Source organism: Pinus tabuliformis, chromosome 3_1, assembly GCF_031772625.1.
Source record: "Pinus tabuliformis cultivar Carrire ecotype Pingquan chromosome 3_1, CPIR1, whole genome shotgun sequence".
In the NCBI taxonomy this organism is placed as follows: Eukaryota; Viridiplantae; Streptophyta; class Pinopsida; order Pinales; family Pinaceae; genus Pinus; species Pinus tabuliformis.
This window is the reverse complement of record NC_142301.1, coordinates 664,431,191-664,447,746: the sequence shown is the minus strand read 5'-3', so window position 1 is coordinate 664,447,746 and position 16,556 is coordinate 664,431,191. Positions and strand designations below refer to the sequence as shown.

Here is a 16,556-nt window from a genome sequence, read left to right as displayed (position 1 = left end):
TCTACTACAACGTAAGGCATCTTTTGCCTTGAAATAAATTTTTGGCATACTCATAGAATTTCTACAATTTTTTTCTCTCTGTGCATAAGTAAAGTGGCTCCTTCGAGCACTAATAGCTGGTGTTTACATTATATTATGCAGAAAAATGTTTAGAGACAACAGGATTTGTCATCAAAAGAGATCATAAGAATAGTGCAAATCAGCAGCACTTGTTTAGGCAGTTTCATCATCTGATGCTATATATCCAATAAGGCATCCACTCTTTCTCTCTTTGCCATTTTTCCCTCTCTACATTTCAGATACATGTCCCCAACTCATTCTTCATGACCTGTTCCAGTCCCATCAAAACCATAGAGAGAATGGAAGAGCTGTTAATCATACTTTTGCACTATATCTAGAGAAAACTGAGCAGGTATGTTCAATATGTAATCCTCCTTTTGACTTATTCAAGCATATCCCTGGAGTTCAGATTAGCTAGAGGGCCATCCTGAAGGCAAAATTTAAAAGAAAGAGAAAGGTAACAGCAGCACAAATATCAAGGAAATCTTTGATAGTTTTTTGCAGCGATGGATGACCAAGATACAGAGGATAATTAAACACAAAATGCATTTATTTCAATGCCCTCTGATGAATGGATTTGCAACAGTTAACATCAAAGATTATTCAGAATTATAGGTGGAAAAGGAAAGAGATGACCTTATTTCTGCCTTAGAATGTGCCAAGTCAGTCTGTACTGATGAATGAGGTATGGTTATTACTTGTGACTCTTCGATGCTATAAATGGCATGTCCACAAATACTGCCTATTTGGCGACGCTTAGTAACAAGTATGAGATAATGTGACTCCAGAAACTTGATGCATCCTGCAAAGAACCTTATTATATTCAGTGTCTTTTGCAGTCATCAATAAATTGTATACTCTGCCACGCATTAGCATATATTATTGAAGATATCAAAGAAAATTGCGAAGATACAAATCACCCAAACCATAGTTTGACCTGGATAAAGAAAGAATTTAGGATAAAAAGTATACTCTAAGAAAAGTGTTTGGGGAAAATACTCTAAGAAAAGTGAAACATTACAAATTTACAATCTTAAATCTTCATCAATCCAAAAAAAAAAGGTTTCCATGTATATCACTTTCTGCTAGAAGCAATTTGCAAATATATGCATGCAAGTCAATATATCCATATAGTTTTAATTTCTAACAAAATTGAGAAAGATGATTGAGATATATACTGTCTGAGTTCTACTCAAATGAAAAACTATTTACTTATGATGTGAGATTATTTTATTACAGTACCAAAGCACAGATCACTTTACTATAGACTTCTCCACAGACTCCAAAGCTATGTCGAACTCGATCCCCTAGCACTCAATTACAGGAGCTAATTCCAAGATAATATTTTACTTACTATTCATCCAATAATTTGATTTGACTCAATACATGCTAAACTTTTGATTCTCTTAAGAACGATCCATTATATCTCGCATGATTCCACCAAGCAACTTCAGAAAATTTTACAATCTTTCATTGCGAAACATTTCTCAAACAGCACTCCAAATTTCACATGATTGTACCTTTCAGCAGTTTAATTGACATATTTTTACTTGTCTGTGGTTGTTTAATGTTGATTTCTAGTAGCATCGGATGTGCTCTAAGTCTCAAATTTTGCAGTGAGGCTTGGGCACATGTATTCCAAAGAACCCAGAAAACGTTTTGGGAAATTCCAACCGAAGACAATTTTATTAAAAATAATTAATTTTTTTTAATGGGTCCCTAAGTCTAAACTTAGGAAATTAAAATCATTAATGGGTATTAATCTAACTGTGGGTGTAACTTCTAGAAGAAGACAAAGATCAAGTAGAAATGATCTTAACCATTCTAATCTGGGCCATTGAATGTCAACAAGAAGATTATTTAAGGAGGCTTGAGGGTCATTTGGAAGACACACACAGAGTTGATCAACGAGATCGAATTGCTAAAGCTAGAGGCAGCGCAGTGATTTCGTCGTGATCACGCAAAGAGGGGCAAAGAGAGTTTTGGCTGGAGGATCTTCTCCAGAGCCAAGAATACTTAGCAGAGAGGCAGACAGACACAAAAAAGAGGCAGCGCAGTTGGCAGAGAGGGTGACGCAAAGCCAAGAAGGGCCCACGCAAAGCAGCGCAAAAGCCTTCCACACAAAAGTCTGAATTTGCTGGAGAGTTAGATATTCTGAGCTGGGAGGGCTGGAATCAGCTCCAGAGGGCAAATCGATTCCCAGCAGAGGTGACGCAATGCCTTAGAGGTTGACGCACGCCCACGCAGGGGTAGCGCAGAAGTAGCCGGGGACTCGTTGGTTCAGTGGCCGAAACAGCCAGGACTAGTAGTGTAGAGTGAGGTAATATCACTAATTTCTTCTGCCGAGTGATATGCTCTATACTGGATTGCCAGCAAGGCATCCAGAGGTTGTATTCAGAAATAACTTCTGCTTAATAATAAAAACCCTCAGAGCTGTTGCACCGGTTTTCCCGCATTGGGTTTTTTCGAGGACGTTTGTCCAAAATCAATTGTGTCATTTGTGTTGCATCTTTCTCTATTGTTTAGTTTCTTGTTTTGGCATATCATTTTAAGTGGTGTAGGCTACAGTGTATGTATTTCAATGTTTGCCATAGGAAACTGCAAATAACTTGTTCATGTAAATCTAACAAGTAGGAGAAATATCATCAATTGTTGCAGAAGGGATTTCGGTTTAAGGAATTTTGAAATTTTACACATAGATGATGCTCTATCTCCAAACAATATTTCAAGGCTAGTTCATTCATTTCCCTTCAACATATTCCTAATTTGTTTTACAAAGCATCATTAGATCATAAATTAGTTAATTTTAATCTACAGAGCATTCAAATTAACATTAACATTAGTTCAAACATAAATCAGTAAACAACACCACTCAACAATGCATGACATCAAAGAAATACACCAATCTTTTTTGGTGGAAACTTCTCCAAGAGAAAAACCACCGAGCACTTCTTAATATTTGTCTTCAAAAATTTACATCAATAGGAAGCTCCAACTTCCAAGATTTTCAACTCCAACTGAAGGAGGCTCCAACTCCCTGATTTACAAGCTCCAACCTATAGGGCACTCCAACAGTTCATTCTCAGGGGCTTCTAATCAGAGATCTTCAATAGTAGTCAACCACCTATACTTCATATGAGGACATATTATGTTGATTTCATCCAGTGCGACTCATGCCTTCCGACATTCTTTCATAGGAGGAGATTCCTTTCCTTTGATCATGCTTCTCAAAATAGAAGTAGTGATCCTTGTTATCCACAACCATATGACATGACTTTATAATATTAAATACAAGCATACCTTATTTACCTTTAGGTCATCTAGGCTTCTTTTAGCAGCTTCCTTGATTGAAAAGATCTTCAACCCCTTGATCTGCTTTATCTTTCATGTCATCATACCATGAACTCCACAAGTTGGAGTTCCTGATGAAACACTTGCTTCCTTTCTAGATTGATGAATCCTTCAATGAGGATTCCATCTCGCATATCCTTATTCAACAGATGTTTCCCTTTTAAACTGATGTAAACAACACCACTCAACAATGCATGACATCAAAGAAATACACCAAATCTTTTTTGGTGGAAACTCCTCCAAGAGAAAAACCACCGAGCACTTCTTAATATTTGTCTTCAAAAATTTACATCAATAGGAAGCTCCAACTTCCAAGATTTTCAACTCCAACTGAAGGAGGCTCCAACTCCCTGATTTACAAGCTCCAACCTAAAGGGCACTCCAACAGTTCATTCTCAGGGGCTTCTAATCAGAGATCTTCAATAGTAGTCAACCACCTATACTTCATATGAGGACATATTATGTTGATTTGTTAAATTTGGACAACTAGGTCCAAACTCCATGTTCTGATGCTCAGATTAAGAGGCTAATATTTTTGTTGGATTCCTCTTTCTGAAAGGTGTAAAATCCATATAAAAATAGTCTTAATCCGATGAGCAGAACTTATATTTTGAATTTATTATTCTTAATAAATTATATGTGCAAGGTCAGCTAGTTTTGTAATGTAGGCTCACATGCCCAACAGATGTGTCACACACCCTCATTGATGGATATATATACAAGAAAAGTTGGAGAGAATTTGATCACAACACAACTCACATCTTCCTCTCTCATCCTAAAAAGTACGAGCTACCTGGAGGACGAATTTCAGCCACACGTGGGAAGGATGAAGAGGATTTTTCTGCTGCTAGGGTTTCTACTGCTAGGGATTCGCAGAAGTTTGACCAGCATTGACTTTGGTCAACACTTGGTCCAAACAAGTTGAATACTTGTGGGAGGTTCGATTTTTGAAGGCCGTACTACCTGGCACAAAAATCGAGGTCAAAGGGTTGACCGTTTTGTTACTGCGTTGACTTTTAGCTTGCTGCCCCTGCGTTGACTTTTCAGGACAACGTTGACTTTTGTAGAACTGACTTGGGTTGACTCATCTACTGGTTGGAGGGTTGTTGTGACACATGCTGGGCTGGCTGACCAAAGGAGACTTTGCTGGTTGAAGCATCCTGTTGACCGCCGAAACGAACACATACATTTTTCTTGTTTCTGATTTGTCTTCTGTAAGATCTGCTTATATGTTCTATCTGCATTTTGCTTATCTACTTGTATGATTGCTGTGAGAAAAGTGAAATTGCTCTTAGCATAGAACATCTACAAAACTTTACATGGTATCAGAGCTGAGGTGAAGACAAACTCTATCTATAGCAATCATCATCGAAGGAAATGGATTCCTCTAAGCTTGAATTCAGGGAGATGACAAGTTGACTGGAAGTGATGACTTCCATGCCTGGAAGATGTTATTAGATCTCAAATTAGAAGATCATGATCTCCTAGATCATGTGACAGGGAAGATTCAAGAACCTCCATCAAATGCCTCTGCTGCTGTTAAACACAAGTATAAGAAGGGAGAAATCAGAGCAAAGCTGCTGATCAGGGAATCCATAAATAAGAGTCTGGTTGCCTACATATCTGAACTAGGCACATCCAAGGAGATGTATGACAAACTGATACTTATGTTCCGAGTAAACAATGTGAACCAAGTGCTATTCCTCAAGAACAAGTTGAAGAATATGAAGAAGGGCTGAGACGAGTCTATTCAAACTTTCTTTATGAAGTTGACCGAAATCGGGAACAATCTGCTAGCTATTGGGGAGACAATAGCTGATCGTGAGATGGTTCTCACCGCACTTGGAGGACTTCCATATGAATGGCAAGTATTCACAACTACCATTCTCAACAATAATACCATCCCTAACTTTGATGAGCTTCTGTCTAGATGTATGCAAGAAGAAACAAAGATGAAGGAATTTGATAATGAAAGAAATGCTGCCTATGTTGCTCATTCCCGAAAGAAGAACTTTGGTGGTTCCAAGGACAAAGGAAGGACTAAGACTCAAAAGAAGAAGGGTAAATGTTTCACCTGCCATAGGACTGGACACTATGCTAGAGAATGCCCCTTCCAGAAGAATTCTCCCGATAGTGACGACAACAACAACAACCGAAGGAATGGGAATCGAAGAAATGACAAATCCAAAGGAAAGAGGAAGGCTCACTTTGAAGGAAACAATCCACCTTCTAAAAGGACCAGAAATACCAGGTATGAGGAGTCTAATGTTGTTAATAAAAGAAATGAGTATATTCTAATATCTGCTCTCTCAGCTGCATCTCCGCCCGACACTATGGATGTCTGGCTAATCGATAGTGGTGCCTCAAGACACATCACCGGATTCAAGGAAGCAATTTCTGACATGGTTGAAAGGGATACTAATCTAGAAATTATCCTTGGGGATAATGCCACTTATCCTGTGAAAGGGACCGGGACTGTGACCCTCCACTTGTCTCAAGGACAAGTCCTCCATCTACAAGATGTACTCTATGTACCCAAATTGAAGAAAAACCTTGTGTCTGTATCTGCCATGGAAGACAAAGGTTTCAATGTAACTTTCTCTGATGGAAAGGTACTCATGTGGAAGAAGAGCTTCAAGGAAGCTATCTCAATTGGTTTTAGAGTTGGTACACTCTACCAGGTTGGAGGGAGTCCGTTGGGAGCTATGACTTGTGATACTATCCGTCAAACCGAACTATGGCACCGAAGATTTGGACACCTTCATTACAAGGCTCTTCCCGAAGCAAGGAAGGTGGTGACAGGGATGCCTGATTTTGGAAATAATCATAAAGGTGTATGTAAGGGCTGTGCTGAAGGAAAACATACAAGGGGACCTTTCCCCTCAAGTGTCACAAAGACATCTGAGATATTGCAACTGGTCCATTCTGATCTCTCCGGTATGTTGCATGTAACATCCCTGGGGGGATGTTCTTACTATATGACATTTACTAATGACTTCTCTCGCAAAACCTGGATATACTTCTTGAAGAAGAAGGATGAGGCTTTCATGTGGTTCCGTACCTTCAAAGCCTTGGTGGAAAATATGACCGGAAAGAAGATCAAGATTTTGAGGACTGACAATGGCACTGAATATGAGTCAAATGAGTTCAAAGACTTTTGCAGAGAAGCTGGCATTAAGAGGGAGACTACCACTGCATATACTCCTGAGCAGAATGGTGTTGCTGAACGCAAGAATAGGACTATTGTGGAAGCTGCCCGTGCCATGCTATGTGACCAGGGTCTTCCAAAGTTTCTGTGGGGAGAAGCTGCAAATACTGCTGTGTACATTCAAAACCGATGCCCTCATTCCGCTTTGGACTCCAAAACTCCCGAAGAGGTTTTCTCTGGTAAGAAACTCGATGTCTCACATTTTAGAATTTTTGGATGTCCTGTCTATTTTCATGTGCCGAAAGAAAAGAGAAGTAAGCTGGATGCTACTGGGAAGAAAGGAATGTTTGTGGGCTACAGTGAAACTTCTAAGGCATATAGAGTCTATGTACCTGGTCAAAGGGAAGTAGAGATAAGCCATGATGTCACTTTTGACGAAGATGCTTCCCTGAAGAAAGTAGTAGATCTTCCTAGATCTGAAGAAAACCATGAAGAAAGACCTGGAAATCTGGAAGAACCCCAGGATGAGACTATGCCTGATGTTGAAGGGCCAATGGACCCTATTGATCCTTCCCCTTCTCTAGGAAAGAGGCCATCATGGCTCAGGGACACCCTCGAAGATGCTGAGGGTCATGCTGCCCCAGGGGAACATTCCGAGAAAGCAAGAAGCCGTGTAGATACCAAGGGTATCTAGCTGCCATGAGTACTATTATACAATCTGAACCTGGATCTTTTGAGGAAGCCATCAAGCATCAAGTCTGGAAGGATGCTATGCATGAAGAATATGAGGCTATTATGAAGAATGATGTCTGGGATGTGGTCCCGAGACCGAAGGACAAATCTGTTGTCACCGCTAAATGGCTCTATAAGATTAAACATGGATCTGATGGGAGTGCTGAAAAGTTTAAGGCAAGATTTGTTACCCGTGGCTTCTCTCAAAAGGAAGGAATTGACTATGACGATATATTTGCACCTGTGGCTCGATATACCACCATCTGATCCATCATAGCCCTTGCTGCTACGCAAGGATGGAGTCTTCATCAGATGGATGTCAAGACCGCTTTTCTGCATGGTGCAATAAAGGAAGAGGTGTATGTAGAACAACCTCTGGGATTTGAAGTTCAAGATCGAGACACTTATGTCTGCAGGTTGAAGAAAGCCCTCTATGGGTTAAAGCAAGCACCCAGAGCTTGGTATGAGAGGATGGATAGTTACTTGATGAAGCTGGGCTTCACTCGAAGCAATGCTGATCCAAACCTTTACTTTAAGGTTGAGGAAGGAAAGCCTCTCATTCTAGTGCTGTATGTGGACGACCTCTTCCTGACAGGTGATGACCCTCTCATTCATCAATGTAAGAGGGAGCTTGCTGCTGAGTTCGAGATGAAAGACCTAGGACTGATGCACTATTTCCTAGGCCTGGAGGTCTGGCAGAGACCTGGAGAGATTTTCCTTTCTCAAGGAAAGTATATTGTGAAGCTTCTGGAAAGATTTGGGATGGTGGACTGTAAGTCCGTGTCGACACCAATGGAACTCAACTTTAAGAAGTTGAGTGGCAGCGCTGCAGGGCCTATCTTGGCCAATCCTACTGAGTATCGTCAACTCATAAGAGCTTTGATGTTCTTAGTGAACACCCGTCCGGACATATGTTTTGCAGTGAATACTTTGAGTCAACAGATGGTTGAGCCTCATCATTTTCACTGGGTTGGTGCCAAGAATCTTTTGAGATATCTTCGGGGCACGATAAACCATGGGCTGAGATACACTGTCGAGAGTGTGATACTCCGGGGATATACTGATGCCGATTGGGCTGGCAGTGTGGTGGATCGTAAGAGCACATCTGGATGCTGTTTCAATCTTGGTTCTGCTTCGATCTCATGGATGAGCAGGAAGCAGAAGTCGGTGGCTTTGAGCACCGCGGAGGCCGAATACATTGCTGCTAGTATGGCCTGTTGTGAAGCAGTTTGGTTGAGGAAGCTCTTTAGTGAGCTGTTCCAACATGTGCTAGATACCACTGTAATACTCTGTGATAATCAGAGTGGGATTCGTATGACTGAGAATCCTGTGTTCCACGACCGATCCAAGCATATTGATATCAGGTACCACTTTAACCGGGATACGGTACAACGAGGCGCCGTAAGGCTCAATCATATAGGAACTGATGAGCAGGTCGCGGATATTCTCACTAAGCCCCTGGGAAAGGTCAAGTTCCTAACCTTCCGTGAGAGTCTTGGTGTCGTGGAAAGACCCTATGATGTGGGTCCTGTTGGACGATGAGCTCTGGGAGCTCTGGGGGGCTTTGGGGATAGCTTCTCGGAGCTATAAGCACTCATAATGCTTCTGCCCCACCCTTGTGATTATTGAGCTGGTTCGCCACTCATTTAATCTGTGCCCCGTATGCATCCTACCCATTGAGTTCAGGGCTCATGGGAAGTACCTCTCATTTGGCCAATGAGGTGTGGAAAAGCTAAAGACTATTAGCAAAGACTGATGGACGCATCAGAGATTGCCGTACTCTCTATCTAGGATGGCATGGTCCAACCACTTGATCTGGGATCAAGATTTGTGAGGTCTGGGACCTCTGGACTGATTATGTCAGGGAATGATGTCTTTGTGACTGACCCACTTCTGTTCTGAAATAAAGAAGCCAGCAAAGCAAGTTTCGGCGGGATGACTCACGATGTTAATTGCACTAATAGATGGAGTTCTCCCTAGTTGAGAGGGAGTGTTAAATTTGGACAACTAGGTCCAAACTCCATGTTCTGATGCTCAGATTAAGAGGCTAATATTTTTGTAGGATTCCTCTTTCTGAGAGGTGTAAAATCCATATAAAAATAGTCTTAATCCGATGAGCAGAACTTATATTTTGAATTTATTATTCTTAATAAATTATATGTGCAAGGTCAGCCAGTTTTGTAATGTAGGCTCACATGCCCAACAGATGTGTCACACACCCTCATTGATGGATATATATACAGGAAAAGTTGGAGAGAATTTGATCACAACACAACTCACATCTTCCTCTCTCATCCTAAAAAGTACGAGCTACCTGGAGGACGAATTTCAGCCACACGTGGGAAGGACGAAGAGGATTTTTCTGCTGCTAGGGTTTCGCAGAAGTTTGACCAGCATTGACTTTGGTCAACGCTTGGTCCAAACAAGCTGAATACTTGTGGGAGGTTCGATTTTTGAAGGCCGTACTACCTGGCACAAAAATCGAGGTCAAAGGGTTGACCGTTTTGTTACTGCGTTGACTTTTAGCTTGCTGCCCCTGCGTTGACTTTTCAAGACAGCGTTGACCTTTGTAGAACTAACTTGGGTTGACTCATCTACTGGTTGGAGGGTTGTTGTGACACATGCTGGGCTGGCTGACCAAAGGAGACTTTGTTGGTTGAAGCATCCTGTTGACCGCCGAAACGAACACATACATTTTTCTTGTTTCTGATTTGTCTTCTGTAAGATCTGCTTATATGTTCTATCTGCATTTTGCTTATCTACTTGTATGATTGCTGTGAGAAAAGTGAAATTGCTCTTAGCATAGAACATCTACAAAACTTTACATGATTTCAACCAGTGCGACTCATGCCTTCCGACATTCTTTCATAGGAGGAGATTCCTTTCCTTTGATCATGCTTCTCAAAATAGAAGTAGTGATCCTTGTTATCTGCAACCATATGACATGAATTTATAATATTAAATACAAGCATACCTTATTTACCTTTAGGTCATCTAGGCTTCTTTTAGCAGCTTCCTTGATTGAAAAGATCTTCAACCCCTTGATCTGCTTTATCTTTCATGTCATCATACCATGAACTCCACAAGTTGGAGTTCCTGATGAAACACTTGCTTCCTTTCTAGATTGATGAATCCTTCAATGAGGATTCCATCTCGCATATCCTTATTCAACAGATGTTTCCCTTTTAAACTGATGTATGATGAGACTTATCCTGGATGACTTCTTCCTTTGATCTTCCAATGAGATCACCAAGAGCTATATCTTTCAAAGTTGACTACCATAGATTTTGTTCCAACAGTCCCTCATGTTTCCCTATGGTGATGTCACGAGCTCTTGATTGTAATGCTTCTCTTCCTTGGACTTCCTTCTTTCAACTTCCTCCACTTCTTCGATGAAATGGACTTCTTTTCTATCCTTCTTGATATTGTCCTTCCTAAGCTAAGGACAATCTTTCCTGTAATGTGCATAGCAATGAATCTTAGCTATGTTCTTCTTTTCTTTTGACAAAGTGTTTGAATTCTTTCATTTGATTCTCCAACATTTTTGCCCTCAACTTGTCTTCTTGCATAGAAACCACAAGTTGTCGAATGAGGTAACTTTCTTATCCCCATGGATATTTGTTACCTTGATTATCAGTTAGTGCATTATAGATCAATGATGATTATCTTCTTGCTAGATCTCGTAGATGAGATCTTAAGAAGATATCCTTCATCCTTTGATACCTTTGATTTTGTGTAGACCGCGTCTTTAGAGAGTATTCCTACTCGATTATCATATACATCTCTTTGATGTCTCCAATAATGCTATATGAAGGGACCTTTAATAAGAATCCCTTTCCATCAATTCAAAGGAGACCTTTCCATTGATATGTTCAATGACTTCAACTTCTTAGAGGACTATATCTATCCTCCTTTTCCATGCAAGGAATTTTGATGACCCATCCAACTTATAGATCTCCTTGCAAACATGAAGTCATTTTACAAAATTGATTAAAGAATGAAAAATATTTACTTGACAAGTGAAGATGAAATCTTCACCTTGATTACTTTGATAATGGTTGAACAAGATGTATTAGTGCTCCCTCTTGGATGATCTTCTTCTAAATGAAAAAGCCTTTCTTCAATAGAAAAGGTTGCTCCTTTTGATGAGGCTGATTTGATGCTTCCTCGGATGATCTTCTTCTAGGGCAAGGAGAGGATTCTTGCTTGCTTTATATCCTTGAAAATGGTGACAATGCCTTCTTGCCTTTATGTTAAAATTGGCAACTAGGGCCAAACTCCATGTGGGTCATCTTATTAATGGCAACTGATATTTTTCTTGGATCCCTCTCATCAAGAGGTGTAGGATTGATCTAAAGATCATCCGATTCCGATAAGTATTCATTTATGAATTTATGTGTTATAAGACAATTCGTCAAGGTCGGCCAGCAACCAAATAAACCCCACTTGTGCCCAACGTTTTAGTATAAAAAGGGGTGGCTTGCAAGTCATTTGCACACACTCTTCTTGTGATCTCCTCCTCTCCACTTGTCTTTGGGTTTTGGTGGGAGGAGAGATGTTAAAAGTATACGTTGGCTTAAGTCTTATGATGCCCTAGCCGCAGTAAGGAGGATACCCTAGCAACAGTTTGGCCGCAGTCAAAGGAGGAACATCTAGACGCAGTCAAAGGGAATATGCCATGCCCTAATCCGCATTTTGAGAAAGACATCTTAACGTTGTCATGGAGGAGAGAAGAAGTCTAAACGCTGACCTAAAGGGAGATGCCCTAACCGTTGTTCTACATGAGATCAAGGCACAGTCAAAAGAGAAGGCTCTACGCAGTCAAGGAGGGAGCTCTATCCGCAATTAAGGGTGGCCCTAATTCACTGTTAAAGAGGCCCTTATACGTCGTCCTAAGGTGCCCCAATCCGCAGTCTGTTGAGCCCTTACTTCAGAGTTGCCATGTGCTAGGCCATAGGCCATAGCATCATAGCAAGGGTTTCTTAGTGATTGCGTGGAGGGTTGTTAAATGCTACAGCTAGGCCAAGTTCGAGGTGGGAAGTTTTAAGGTAAGGGAAAAAGCTGTTTTGGTTGGCTGTAGGTGACAGTTAGTGCAGCAGCATGATGATAGTATATACAGCAGCATGTATAGGTACAACTGTAATGATTGCAGCATAGTGGAGGCAATATGTACAGCAACATGTATGGGTGCCACTGTGAGTGATGCAGCATAGTGCACCATGATGGGTACAACCATGATTGGTTGCATCTCAGTGACAAGAGCATCTCAGTGAATGGGTGCAGCACAGTGATAGGTGCAACATGATGATGAGGTGCGGCACAGTGAGGTGTCATATGGTGATGGAGTCACCTTGGAGGATCTGTTGAAGCAGTCTGCTTTCACCTAAGTTCATATCAGTTACCTCATGTGACATCTTCTTAGAGAAGATCTCTGCTCTTATTTTGATAAGTTAAAATGTTGACTTCTGATGTATATGTAGTAATGTACTGTCTCTCTCTCTGCTAAACTATTGAATAGCATATAAGAAGAATTGACAAAGGATTTCCCCACATTGGGGTTTGTCCCTGGCTAGCGCCATATCTTGTGTCCTCTTGTCTTGGCTTGTCTTCTGCGATTTATATTTATGTTCTACAGTTTACTTTAATGTTCATGTGATTGCTAATCTGGAAAAAGATATTAAGCTAACTGTGAAAATTGAAATAAATTGCTCTAGCATAGAACATACCTAAATTTAACATGGTATCGGAGCTGAGGTGAAGACAATGCCCAAGCAAGAGTGAAAGAGCAATCACCAAAGACAGTTGGGAAAGGACAAAATATCAATGGATTCCTCATCCCTCTTCAAATTCGCCAAGGGTGAAATCGAAGCAGAGAACATTATCAGAATGGCGCAGCGGAAGCTTATGATGGCCTACCTAAAGATCACTTCATTGGAAAGTCCAGATCTAAGGGTGGAAAGAAAGACAGATGACTTCTTCGGCCATTATGCGAAGGAGTGTCCGCATGGCAGGGACACATCACTTGATGATGATAACAATCATTCGAGTGATATCTTCAATTATCAGAGGAATGACAGGTAATGCAAGTCATCAAGAAAACGACCGACTCTTCAGAGAAAGGAAGGAACCCCAGGTAGGAAGAATCAAATGTTGTTTCTGATACGATAAATACGTGTTATCTTGTATTGGCCCTCTCCTTCAGATTCTTTGAAAATCTGGCTTATTGATTGTAGTGCTTCAAGGCACTCCATCGAATAAAAGGTTGCTCTCTCTCTAATTTGGCAGAGATGGAAACATTTGTGGGATTATACTTGGAGACGATGCCACCTATCCTGGAAAGGGTGTTACCCCTCAATTGAATGAGGGTAACACGATTCATTCACAGAATCTCTTTTATGTACCTGATCACAATAAGAACTTGGAGTGCATTTCGGCAATGGAAGTCAAAGGTTTTAGGGTGGCATTCATTGATGGAAAGGTACATGTTTGAAAATAGAATTTTCAAAAGATGCTTTTTCTCATGGGTTCAGGGTTGGCAATTTGTATCAAGTTGCAGGATGGTCCATTGGGGATCATGTCAATTGACATATCTCATCTATAACACCTGAGGTCAACTTATGGGGCCCGACTTGATGTGATTCAAATGGTGATAGGGATGCCTGAATTCAAGAAGAGCATGAAGGTACATGTCTGAGATGCACCGAAGGAAAATCCTACAAGGGGACCATTCCCCTCATGTAGCAAGTCCACGGGTTTAGAACAACCCGAGGTGTTTGAGATTCATGATCGGGAATCTCATGTATACAAGTGGAAGAAAGCCCTCAGTGACTTGAAGCAAAACAGCCCGAGCATAGTATGAGAGGATTGATAGTTGTCAAATGAAGCTGAGATTCACTAAGAGTGAAGTCAATCCAAACCATTGTTTGAAGGTGGTGGATGATAGACCTCTCATATCGGCACCTTCTAAGAACGATCTATTTCTGATAGGTGCTGACCCTCTCACTTGTAGAAGTAAGAGGGAGTTGGATTCTGGATGTGGAATGGTAAACTGCAAGCTCGTGACTACCCAAGGGTCTTAACTTTCAGAAGTTATATAGTGATGATGCCGGACCAGATTTGGGAAATGCCTCTGAGTATCATAAACTCATTCGCATTGATGTTCTTGGTGAACTTCCGTCCGAACATTTGTTTTGCAGTTAGCATGATGAGCTCATATATGGTTGAGCCTCATTGGATTGGTGCCAAGAATCTTCTAAGATATCTTCGGGGCACAATCTCTCATGGATTGAGATACACTACCGAAAATGTGAAGCTGCATGAATATTCGAATGTTGTCTGAGCAGGCAGTGTGGAAGATCGCAAGAGCACTTCTGAGTGCTAGTTCACTTTGGATTCTGCTTCGATATCATGGATGAGGAGGAAGCAGAAGTCGGTTGCTATAAGCACCGCCAGACCAAATACATAGCTACGAGTATGATCTTGTGTGAAGCTGCCTAGTTGTGGAGTCCCTTCAGTGAGTTGTTTGTACACATGATGAATACCACTATGATTCTCTGTGACAACTAGGGAGGATTCGATTGTTGAGGAATCCCGTATTCGATGATTGCTCCAGCAGATAAACATCAAATACTACCTTATCTGGGATATGCTAAGTCGATGAGCGAGGAGGCTCCATCGCATTGAGACTGATGTACAGGTCGCAGACATTTTGTCAAAACCCCGGGAAAGGTCAAATCTGTGACTTTCACGAACGACTTGGAGTCATTGAGAGACCTTCTTATAAGGGTCCTGCATATTGCATGCATTGAGCTCTGAGAGCTCTGGGGGCTTGGGGTACTTACTGGAGCAACATGCGACCATAGGGCGACTCACCCTCCCCTTGTGGTGCGTTGTGTACAAGGTGAATGGCTCAGCCTTCCCTGTGACACCCTGTGGCGACTGTGGAACAGGATGATTAGTTCTCTTGTGGGCCGGGATGATTAGTTCTCCTATGGCGACTGTGGGATAGGATGATTCGTTCTCCTGTGGACAAGATGATTAGTTTTCCTGTCGAGGCATCCTACCCATGCAGTCTAGGACTCATGGGAAGTACCTCTCATCTAATCAATGAGAAGGGAAATGGGGTTAGGGACCATAGTAGTACTATCGATGGATGCGTCGTTGTATCTACCGTACTCCCTATGCTAGGATGACCTCCATTGATCTGGGATCAGTATGAGTGGTTTGAGACACTCTCTTGTGATATTGATCTGGGATCAATAACACTGACTTCGGGTCAGTAAGAGTGGTATAACACACACTCCTCATATGAAACTGCCTTCGGGTCAGTAAAGAATGGTATGAGACATTCTCGATCAATTCTTCTTCTTCATGGTTTAGTGGAGCAAAGCAGTGCAGGGCACTGATGGCAAAGATAGTACAGTCGGACAGATGGATCAACGGATGGAGTTCTCCCTAGTTGAGAGAGAGTGTTAAAATTGGCAACTAGGGCCAAACTCCATGTGGGTCATCTTATTAATGGCAGCTGATATTTTTCTTGGATCCCTCTCATCGAGAGGTGTAGGATTGATCTAAAGATCATCCAATTACGATAAGTATTCATAGAGTTATGAATTTATTTGTGTTATACAACAATTCGTCAAGGTCGGCCAACAACCAAATAAACCCCACTTGTGCTCAACGTTTTAGTATAAAAAGGGGTGGCTTGCAAGTCATTTGCACACACTCTTCTTGTGATCTCTTCCTCTCCACTTGTCTTTGGGTTTTGGTGGGAGGAGAGATCCTAAGAGTATACGCTGGCCTAAGTCTTATGATGCCCTAGCCGCAGTAAGGAGGATGCCCTAGCAGCAGTCTGGCCACAGTGAAAGGGAATATGCCATAACCTAATCCGCATTCTAAGAGAGAGACCTTAACGCTGTCATGGAGGAGAGAAGAAGTCTAAACATTGACCTAAAGGGAGATGCCCTAACCGTTGTTCTATACAAGATCAAGGCACACAGTCAAAAGAGAAGGCTCTACGTAGTCAAGGAGGGAGCTTTATCCGCAGTTAAAGGTGGCCCTAATTCACTGTTAAGGAGGCACTTATACGCTGTCCTAAGGTGCCCTAATCCACAGTCTGTTGAGCCCTTATTTTAGAGTTGCTATGTGCTAGGCCATAGCATCATAGCTAGGGTTTCTTAGTGACTACATGGAGGGTTGTTAAATGCTACAGCTAGGCCGAGTTTGATGTGGGCAGTTTTAAGGTAAGGAAAAAAGTTGTTTTGGT

At 41.5% G+C, this 16,556-nt stretch overlaps 1 protein-coding gene across 1 annotated transcript in view; it reads right to left on the bottom strand.

The window, feature by feature from the left end:
* The window catches only part of ATSAC1 (Phosphoinositide phosphatase family protein), a 309,707-nt gene that overhangs the window by 283,917 nt on the left and 9,234 nt on the right, over window positions 1–16,556 (bottom strand). The window contains exon 3 of the mRNA XM_089411723.1: window positions 697–862. Within this exon, the coding sequence (XP_089267849.1) occupies window positions 697–862 (166 nt within the window). The remainder of the gene's footprint in view (window positions 1–696; window positions 863–16,556) is intronic.